At 37.2% G+C, this 10,635-nt stretch overlaps 3 protein-coding genes, 1 long non-coding RNA gene and 1 other non-coding gene across 5 annotated transcripts in view; 2 read left to right on the top strand and 3 right to left on the bottom strand.

Moving 5' to 3' along the window:
• Positions 1–10,635, top strand: part of LOC144901837 (uncharacterized) — a 31,361-nt gene that overhangs the window by 17,321 nt on the left and 3,405 nt on the right. The gene's annotated exons all lie outside the window — the stretch shown is intronic.
• On the top strand, positions 313–384 carry trnat-cgu (transfer RNA threonine (anticodon CGU)). Its single transcript has one exon. It is a non-coding gene; the product is annotated as a tRNA-Thr (tRNA).
• On the bottom strand, positions 794–3,631 carry LOC131102754 (basic phospholipase A2-like). Its single transcript, XM_058048272.2, has 4 exons — positions 3,492–3,631; positions 2,746–2,914; positions 2,471–2,577; positions 794–1,157 (listed from the first exon to the last, which is right to left on the bottom strand). Exons 1-4 carry the CDS (start codon positions 3,526–3,528, stop codon positions 997–999), a joined length of 474 nt encoding a protein of 157 aa, XP_057904255.2. The 5' UTR covers positions 3,529–3,631; the 3' UTR covers positions 794–996.
• LOC131103444 (phospholipase A2-like) lies at positions 4,935–6,253 on the bottom strand. Its single transcript, XM_078797316.1, has 4 exons — positions 6,204–6,253; positions 5,970–6,059; positions 5,573–5,679; positions 4,935–5,117 (listed from the first exon to the last, which is right to left on the bottom strand). Exons 1-4 carry the CDS (start codon positions 6,251–6,253, stop codon positions 4,972–4,974), a joined length of 393 nt encoding a protein of 130 aa, XP_078653442.1. The 3' UTR covers positions 4,935–4,971.
• LOC131103443 (phospholipase A2-like) lies at positions 7,496–10,385 on the bottom strand. The gene is made up of 4 exons (XM_078796987.1): positions 10,265–10,385; positions 8,542–8,710; positions 8,141–8,247; positions 7,496–7,688 (listed from the first exon to the last, which is right to left on the bottom strand). Exons 1-4 carry the CDS (start codon positions 10,299–10,301, stop codon positions 7,546–7,548), a joined length of 456 nt encoding a protein of 151 aa, XP_078653113.1. The 5' UTR covers positions 10,302–10,385; the 3' UTR covers positions 7,496–7,545.

Raw genomic sequence — 10,635 nt, 5'->3', positions numbered from 1 at the left:
GATTGTGAATATGTGGAAGAATGTTCCGTGGACGCCATCCCCATGGCAACAGTGTTGTTGGTTGGTTGGATGTGTAAACCCCAATTCTAAACCCCATTAGAATTAGACAACCTGGCTTTTTCAGATACCTTTTTTTATAATGTGTCAATTTGATAAATAGTTTTCGATTTACATTTTTAAAATAAGGATCAATATCTATAAACATCGATAAATAAATGCATATGTAGGAGGGAAGTATGATATTCTTTCGTTATGATCGATTCCATCACATTAACGCTGCACTTAATGTTTCACTTCTACCGATTCCGCGCAGGCGCGGTGGCCAAGTGGTAAGGCGTCGGTCTCGTAAACCGAAGATCACGGGTTCGAACCCCGTCCGTGCCTTTTTTTGGGGGGGTTAGAAAAAACGACAATTGGCGAGTAAAGAAAAAAAACGCAATGCATTTTGGGCGATTGTTTCCTTTTGCTGGAAGTTTACGGTTACCCAGCAACGACCACTTGATTATTGATTAATTAATCTTATAAAATGTATGTCACAACCGCTATAAAGAAGATTGTGTTTAGTCTCGGCCTTATATTATTTGTTGTAGGTGGATATAGTTAAGTCAATAAACTGCTTGTGTTGTGTTAAAGTCTGGCGCCATCTCCTGGCGGGTTTGTGTATTTCATGAATGAACGACTAAACAAAGTATGTACATGACAGTCAGTGACTACTATGTAGTATATCCTCATCCTTAAAGACTGAAGTTGTTGTTGTTGTAAGTTGAGGGAAAAAAAATAAAACATTGCAGCGTTGCTAGAATCCATCCATGTTTATTCTGTGACTAACACCTTCTTTGTTGTCATCATGGAAAAGCAGTGCCGTAATCCAAAGTAAATAAGGAAACTCCCTGTTTACCGGAAAAATGAGGTGCAATGTTATTTTAAAATAACAAATCCTGCAGTTTCCCACACATTTGTTAAGGGAATAAAATGTCACCTCAGGAACCCGGGCTGTTATATAGGGTGTGGACTCTCAGTTACATCACACTCTTTGCCGGATCGGCAGAATATATTGGGCCACCCGGCGTAATACCATAGGTAAGGGGCGGCATTCAGGCAGTTGCCGGCATCCCGGTCACACTCGCACAGAGTCCTCTCACAGCCGCTCAGATGGTCTGCAATGGATAGAATGGATGGAAGATGAAAGGTGAAAAGAGGCTGCTGTGGTTGTTTGTTGATTACCCAATTAAAATAGCAATGACGTCGTAATCATCCTTTGTATTTCACCTTGACTTGTTGTGCAGGTACAGCAGGTGTTGCCTGAGCCAAAACAGTCTGTTTCGATTTTTCCGTCATTGGAAATACCAGAAACCAGACCTCCGCCCAGCACCATAGTCCCCCCCCCATATTGTGATTCACACCAAAATATTAATCCTACATATTTTGGTCCATAGGGCGGCACGGTGATCGAGTGGTTAGCGCGCAGACCTCACAGCGACGAGACCAGGTTCAATTCCACCCTTAGCCATCTCTGTGTGAGGTTTGCATGTTCTCCCCGTGCATGCGTGGGTTTTACTCGGGTTTCCTCCCACATTCCAAAAACATGCTAGGTTAATTAGCGACTCCAAATTGTCCATAGGTATGAATGTGAGTGTGAATGGTTGGTTGTCTATATGTGCCCTGTGATTGGCTGGACTGGCGACCAGTCCAGGGTGTACCCCGCCTCTCGCCCGAAGACAGCTGGGATAGGCTCCAGCACCCTGGCGACCCTCGTGTGGATAAGCGGTAGAAAATGAATGAATATTTAAGCATTATTAGAGCCCTCTAGACATGAAATAGCACCCCTATATTGACTTTTGATTGACTTTTGATTGACTTTCGATTTTATTGACTCTTATTACCCAAATTTGTAAATAAAAGGAAATAAAACCTTTTAGGGGCTGCACGGTGTGCCAAGTGGTTAGCACACAGGCTTCACAAATAGGAGACCCAAGTTCAATTCCACCCTCGGCCATCTCTGTGTGGAGTTTGCATGTTCTCCCTGTGCATGCTTGGGTTTTCCCCGGGTACTCCGGTTTCCTCCCACATTCCAAAAACATGCTAGGTTAATTAGCGACTCCAAATTGTCCATAGGTATGAATGTGAGTGTGAATGGTTGTTTGTCTATATGTGCCCTGTGATTGGCTGGCCACCAGTCCAGGGTGTACCCCGCCTCTCGCCCGATGACAGCTGGGATAGGCTCCAGCACCCCTCGTGAGGAAAAGCGGTAGAAAATGAATGAATCAATGAATTTTGGTCCATATTGGTCTGATCCCGGAATATTAAAAAATTCTTTCAAAACAATTCCTGGATTCAGACGGTGATCCGAGTCACCCCTAAAATTTAATCAATTGTTCCATATTTTTGACAATTCCTGAAAATGTCATCCAAATCCATTCAAAGGATTCCCAATGATGAGACCCTAGACGTTTATCTACTGTGTTCTTACCGCAAGAAACACGTCCATTGTTGCACGTCCATTGGTAGTCGTCCGTTACGGGAGAGCAGCCCTGATTTTTGGCGTTTTCATAGCAGCAGTCATGCGTTTGACAGCACCTGCAGCCCAAAAATATGCAGTATGTTTTATCACGGTTAAACGTCAGGCTGTAAGGTTGGCACAAGGTGGATGGAATTATTATAAAGTCCCCCAGAAGAAGGAGAGTAGAAATATTTGGTTTGATCTCATTTTCATGATCAGTTTTCTTGAGAAGCGTGTGGACTCACGTGTCGGTTTCGTCCTTGGGCTCGCCGTGACCCCCCAGTCCACAGTAGCAGCCGTACCAGAGATAAGCGTAAATTGATCTCCCTGTGGTGCATCGGATGATTCCTTTCAGGTCCTGGAGCGATCTTTTGCGCCTTTGGTGTGAGCTCGGAGACTGTAAGGCCAAGGCCACTGTAAAAGATGACAGAAAAAATCACCAATCAGGGCGTCGTTCCTTTTGAATCGGAATTCTCCTTCTTTTTGGACAATTGGTAAATAATCACAGATTTGTGCCACAGGGAAGCAGGGGCTTAAAAAATGTTTGACCTTTGGGTTTGTCATCAGAGAGAATTGTAACCTAAAGTCAAACCTCGGTTTTTGTACCAAAATAGTGTCTTGGTTTGGTTTTCCTACAACGCCTCAAGAATTTGCCCTGTACTTTATGCCTTTTTATTGAGTGTTACTGCTAAATAACCCGCAATGGGGCCAAAAAATAAGCGATTGACAGCAATTTGCCAAAGAAGTAACAAAGTTTGGGAGACTGGAATAATAACAATCATAATAACAATAATGATAATAATAATAATAATAATTGTGCCCCGCTTTTAGCCTTGTTTTTAGCTCTGAATGAATCACCTTTCTTCCTCCAAAAAGCACCACAAGAACCCTGGTACTATATCAACATGGTCAAAACAAGCACACTATGGAAATACATTTACTCAACTCCCGCTTGGCCCCCTGGAAAAAACACACTCATTTGTTTACTTACCTGTAGAAAGCAAAATCGCGAGGTGGAAGGCATTCATGGCTCACGACACACGAGTTCCTAGGCTGTTACCCCAATACTCCCAAACATCCACCGAATCCTTTTATACGTCAACATCACCATTGATTAGCTAAGCCAATCCAGTTTTGCTGCTTCTTTTTGGCACCCATTTGGCGTTCTTGGGTGGTGCCATTGTGTTATGAAAGCAATCAATTAGATCAGAACTGTGACGTAGTATGTAAACTTGAACTGTCAGTACTGTCAGTGTATAATTATTGTCTAAGTGATTTACTACAACAGCACTACTTTGTTTGTGTTGGGCACAGTGGCGTATTTAGTTGACAAATTGTACACTCCATATGAAAATGGGATATTTTACGTCGTATTTCACCTGAAAGTACATTTTCAACATTCAATACGTAAGACAAAACAAACAACTGTTCCGATTATTTTCCTACACTTTTTCAAACATGTTGGAAAATATTACTATCCGCACTAAGTATTGACCAATGTAGATATTGTAGATATTACCAACCTTCACTCGCTAAATGTACTGCAAAAAAGGTCAGTAAGGATAATTCATAATGCCGCCTACAGAGAACATACTAACTTCTTATTTCTAAAATCACAAATACTTCAACTTGCTGATATAGTTCATCTTCAAACAGCTAAAATAATGCATAAGGCTAAAAAAATAACCAATTACCTAAAAATGTCATCCAATACTTCTCTACAAGAGAGGAGAAATATGATCTCAGGGAAGAACTACATTTGAAACACTTATATGCTACAACTACATTTACTATGGTACCCATTATGTCATTGTATGGTCATATCACCTCGTACTTCGGTACGTGACAAAAAAATAAAAAAGATAAAAAAATGTAAAATTAAATAAAATTTAAAAAATAAAAATATTTAAAAAATTAATAAAATCAATTTTTAAAAGTTTTTTAAAAAAGTATATTAGGAAAGCAGGAAGTGAACAAATGTAACAGTTACTGATTGTAATTTTTTTTAAAGTTTTTTCAAAATTATATTAGGAAAGCAGGAAGTGAACAAATGTAACAGTTACTGATTGTAAAAGTACCAGATCGAGGGGTAGGATTTAATAAGCTTTGCTTCTTCCTACTCCTTTTTGGACATGTGGAACTGTGAACTGATTATGTGATGCATTCAATTGTAATCTGATGCATGTTCAAATGAAATACAACCATTACCATTACCATAAGATGGAAATAGTCTGAACACCCCTGATTGAAGTTTGGCGGTGTTTGTCAGCAACCCCATGGTCCAAAACCACACAGAACATGACCCTGGGATGCTATCGAACCTTTGAAAAGACTTTAAAATGCAAATAAACAAACTCCTTATTTGCTAAAAGAAATACGGTTCGAGGGTTTTTGGAAATAAAAATGAAGTCAAGAATCCAATATCAATGTAAGGATGTTTATTGATGATGAATTCCCCTTTATGGCAATCACTATGGATCACATGACTCTTTAGCAGAGCCGCATAACCAATTTGGCCACAAAGCGTAATACCACCTGTAAGGCGCGTCTTTCAGGCATTCGCCGAGGTTTCTGTCACACTCGCACAGCATCTTCTCACACTTGTCTGTCAAACCATCTGCAAAGAACAAAGACATCTGTTATTAAATGCTAAAACGGGCACAACCCAAAGCGTAATTCAAATAGTATTGGTTGAAATGTTCCCTTGGCACACGTTTGGTATTTAAAACACACATTGTTTCAACTTGGCCTGTTGTACACGTGTAATAATTGCAGGCGTTGCCTACCACAATTCAGTCCAAGTATTTGAATGGAAAATATTAAGAGTAAAAAAACAATCCTTCCTTGGTTGATCTCTGATTTATTTTTTTTTAAAAAAATTTCCCATCGGAAATCACAGAAATCATCTTTTTCTGCGGTCAAACTATCACAATCAATAGTGTTGTAAGTGTAAAAATAAGTTAACCACTGTAAAATGAAAACCCATACTGCCCATGTATCTGATCTTCACCTTCCGACGCTCCAATGGCAAAAGATTATAAAATAAAACAAAAAAATTGATTATATAAATACCACAAGACGCCATTTTGTCTTCACACTTCCACTTATAGCTGTCCTTTTTGGGTTCGCAGCCCTCTTTTTCGGCCTCAGCGTAGCAGCAGTCATGCTTTTGACAGCACCTGGGGAGTGGTGAGTGGCAAAAAACAAACAAAAAAAATTACCACTTCCACACAGAATGTGAGGCAAACTTATTTTCACTTTATCATGCCATGGCTGACTCCATGGAGTGTGACGGGCAATCTAATGACATGTCTCAATAATGGAACATTACTGACACCTAGTGGCCAGAACTGTACATTTGTCTTTCAGTATGTGTAGCTAATAATACTGTACACCATTTTTGAAAACTGTAACAGAGCGAAAGATGACTGTACAGTTTTTTTTTTTTTCCAGAGGCGGGTGGACTCACTTGTCGGCCTTGTCTTTCAGCTTCCCACGGCCTCCCGACCCACAGTAGCAGCCGTACCAGCAATAAGCGGAAGGTGATCCCGCTTGGCCCCTGGAAAAAACACACTCATTTGTTTACTTACCTGTAGAAAGCAAAATCGCGAGGTGGAAGGCATTCATGGCTCACGACACAAGAGTTCCTAGGTTGTTACCCCAATGCTCACATCCACCGAATCCTTTTATACGTCAACATCACCATTGATCAGCTAAGCCAATCCAGTTTTGCTGCTTCTTTTTGGCACCCATTTGGCGTTCTTGGGTGGTGCCATTGTGTTATGAAAGCAGTCAATTAGATCAGAACTGTGACATAATATGTAATCAACTTGAACTGTCAGTACTGTCAGTATATAATTATTGTCTAAGTGATTTACTATAACAGCACTACTTTGTGTTGGGCACAGTGGCGTATTTAGTTGACAAATTGTACACTCCATATGAAAATGGGATATTTTACGTCGTATTTCACCTGAAAGTACATTTTCAACATTCAATACGTAAGACAAAACAAACAACTGTTCTGATTATTTTTCTACACTTTTTCAAACATGTTGGAAAATATTACTATCCGCACTAAGTATTGACCAATGTAGATATTGTAGATATTACCAATCTTCACTTGCTAAATGTACTGCAAAAAAGGTCAGTAAGGATAATTCATAATGCCGCCTACAGAGAACATACTAACTTCTTATTTCTAAAATCACAAATACTTCAACTTGCTAATATAGTTCATCTTCAAACAGCTAAAATAATGCATAAGGCTAAAAATTAACCGATTACCTAAAAATGTCGTCCAATACTTCTCTACAAGAGAGGAGAAATATGATCTCAGGGAAGAACTACATTTGAAACACTTATATGCTAGGACTACACTTACTATGGTACCCATTATGTCATTGTATGGTCATATCACCTTGTACTTCGGTACGTGACAAAAAAATAAAAAAATAAGTAAAATTAAAAAAATTAAAATATTTTAAAAATTTAATAAAATAATTTTTTAAAAGTTTTTAAAAAATTATATTAGGAAAGCAGGAAGTGAACAAATGTAACAGTTACTGATTGTAAAATTTTTAAAAGTTTTTTAAAAATTATATTAGGAAAGCAGGAAGTGAACAAATGTAACAGTTACTGATTGTAAAAGTACCAGATGGAGGGGTAAGATTTAATAAGCTTTGCTTCTTCCTACTCCTTTTTGGACATGTGGAACTGTGAACTGATTATGTGATGCATTCAATTGTAATCTGATGCATGTTCAAATGAAATAAAACCATTACCATAACATAAGATGGAAATAGTCTGAACACCCCTGATTGAAGTTTGGCGGTGTCTGTCAGCAACCCCTGGTCCAAAACCACACAGAACATGACCCTGGGATGCTATCGAACCTTTGAAAAGACTTTAAAACGCAAATAAACAAACTCCCTGTTTGCTAAAAGAAATACGGTTCGAGAGTTTATGGAAATGAAAATGAAGTCAAGAATCCAATATCAATGTAAGGATGTTTATTGATGATGAATTCCCCTTTATGGCAATCACTATGCATCACATGACTTTCTTGAGCTGCAGAACCATTTTGGCCACAGAGCGTAATACCACCTGTAAGGGGCGTCTTTCAGGCATTTGCCGAATTCTCTGTCACACTCGCACAGTATCTTCTCACACTTGTCTGTCAAACCATCTGCAAAGAATAAAAGATATCTCTGTTATTAAATGCTAAAACGGGCACAACCAAAAGTGTAATTCAAATAGTATTGGTTGAAATGTTCCCTTGGCACACGTTTGGTATTTAAAACACACATTGTTTCAACTTGGCCTGTTGTACACGTGTAATAATAGCAGGCGTTGCCTACCACAATTCAGTACAAGTATTTCAATGGAAAATTTTAGAGTCAAAAAACAATCCGTCCTTGGTTGAACAATCTTTCCCATCGGAAATCATAGAAATCATTTTTTTCTGGGGTCAAACTATCATAATCAATAGTGTTGTAAGTGTAAAAATAAGTTAACCACTGTAAAATGTGGAGACTTAAACCCATACTGCCCATACCACCCATATATCTGGTCTTCACTTTCCGATGCTCCAATGGCTAAAGATTATAAAATAAACAAAAAAATAGATTATATAAATACCACAAGACGCCATTTTGTCTTCACACTTCCACTTATAGTAGTCCTTTTTGGGTTTGCAGCCCTTTTTTTCGGCATCATCGTAGCAGCAGTCACGCTTTTGACAGCACCTGGGGAGTGGTGAGTGGCAAAAAAAATAATAAAATAAATTACCACTTCCACACTGAATGTGAGGCAAATTTCTTTTCACTTTATCATGCCATGGCTGACTCCATGGAGTGTGACGGCAATCTAATGACATGTCTCAATAATGGAACATTACTGACACCTAGTGTCCAGAACTGTACATTTGTCTTTCAGTATGTGTAGCTAATAATACTGTACACCATTTTTGAAAACTGTAACAGAGCGAAAGATGACTACCGTTTTTTTTTTTTTTTTTTTTCAGAGGCGGGTGGACTCACTTGTCGGCCTCGTCTTTCGGCTTCCCATGGCCTCCCGACCGACAGCAGCAGCCGTACCAGCGATAAGCGTAATGTGATCTCCCTGTGGCGCATGGGATGATTTCTTTCAGGTCCCCAGGCGATCTTATGCCCCCTGGGTTTAAGATCGAAGACTGGAAGGCCAAGGCCACTGTAAAAGATGACAGCAGATCAAGCAGGTAAATCACCAATCAGGGCATCGTTCCTTTTAAATCGTAATTCTCCTTCTTTTTGGACAATTGGTAAATAATCACAGATTGTGCCACAGGGAAGCAGGGCTTCTAAAATGTTTGACCTTTGGGTTTGTCATCAGAGAGAATTGTAACCTAAAGTCAAACCTCCGTTTTTGAACCAAAATAGTGTCTTGGTTTGGTTTTCCTACAACGCCTCAAGAATTTGCCCTGTACTTTATATTGAGTGTTACTGCTAAAAACCCAAACCCTAACCCCCCCCAAAAAAAGCCATTGCCAGCAATTTGCCAAAGAAGGCGAGTGTTAAGGAAGTCCACATCAATAATAATTTATAAGGATTTTGGATTGCTTTCTTCATTGACAACTGTTACTATGTTTGGGAGACTGGAATAATAATAATAATGATGATAATGATAATGATAATGATAACGATAATAATAATAATAATAATAATAATAATAATAATAATAATAATAATAATAATAATAATAATAATAATAATAATAATAATAATAATAATAATAATAATAATAATAATAATAATAATAATAATAATAATAATAATAATAATAATAATAAGAAGAAGAAGAAGAAGAAGAAGAAGAAGAATAATAAGAATAATAATAATTGTACCCCGCTTTTAGCCTTGTTTTTAGCTCTGAATGAATGTATGGATGTTGTATTTTAATGCATATTTTACTCTGTTTTTTACTTAACTCTATTTTTCTTCACTGTAAAGCGTCTTTGAGTATTTTGAAAAGTACTTTACGCAAAACAAATGTATCATTCATTATTAATAATACTATTAATAATAATAATAATACATTATTATCTTTGGGCACAACCCAAATAGTAATATATTACTATAATAATAATAATAATAATAATAATAATAATAATAATAATAATCTCATAATAATACTTAATAATACTCAAATACGCTTTACAGTGAATATAAATAATAAATAATAAATAATAAATAATAAATAATAAATAATAAATAATAAATAATAAATAATAAATAATAAATAATAAATAATAAATAATAAATAATAAATAATAAATAATAAATAATAAATAATAAATAATAAATAATAAATTTTTAAAAAAGTACTTTACACAAAATAAAATGTATTATTAATTATTATTATTATATAATATAGTGAGACATCGGCAACAGAGACGCTTTACAGTGAGGAAAAATAGAGTTAAGTAAAAAACAGTAAAATATGCATTAAAGTACAACATCCGTACATTCATTCAGAGCTAAAAACAAGGCTAAAAGCGGGTCACAAATGGAATAGATTAATTAGATTTAAATTGTACGTTTCAGTTTTCGCCTGACCTTTAAAAATGATACATTCATATGTCATATCTGTCACCTTTCCTCCTCCAAACAGCACCACAAGAACCCTGGTACTATATCAACATGGTCAAAACAAGCACACTATGGAAATACATTTACTCAACTCCCGCTTGGCCCCTGGAAAAAACACACTCATTTGTTTACTTACCTGTAGAAAGCAAAATCGCGAGGCTGAAGGCATTCATGGCTCACGACACACGAGTTCCTAGGCTGTTACCCCAATACTCACATCCACCGAATCCTTTTATACGTTGTCAGGAAAAACTCCCCCAGTATCACTATCGATCAGTTAAGCCAATCCAGTTTTGCCGCTCCTTTTTGGCACCCTTTGGGTGCCAACGTGTTATGAAAGCATTAATTTAGGTAAGAACGAGATAATTATCGTCTGAATGATTTACTTTGTTTGTGTTGGGCACAGTAGTTTGTTTAGTTGACAAATTATACACTCCATATGAAAATGGGATATTTTGCGAGAGTATATTTTCAACATTTAATACGTAAGTTTTTTTTGTTTTTTTT

The sequence above is a fragment of the Doryrhamphus excisus genome, linkage group LG16, assembly GCF_037039965.1.
Source record: "Doryrhamphus excisus strain RoL-2023G ecotype Guam linkage group LG16, RoL_Dexc_Guam_v1.1, whole genome shotgun sequence".
NCBI lineage: Eukaryota > Metazoa > Chordata > Actinopteri > Syngnathiformes > Syngnathidae > Doryrhamphus > Doryrhamphus excisus.
This window is presented reverse-complemented; position numbering and strand designations above follow the sequence as displayed.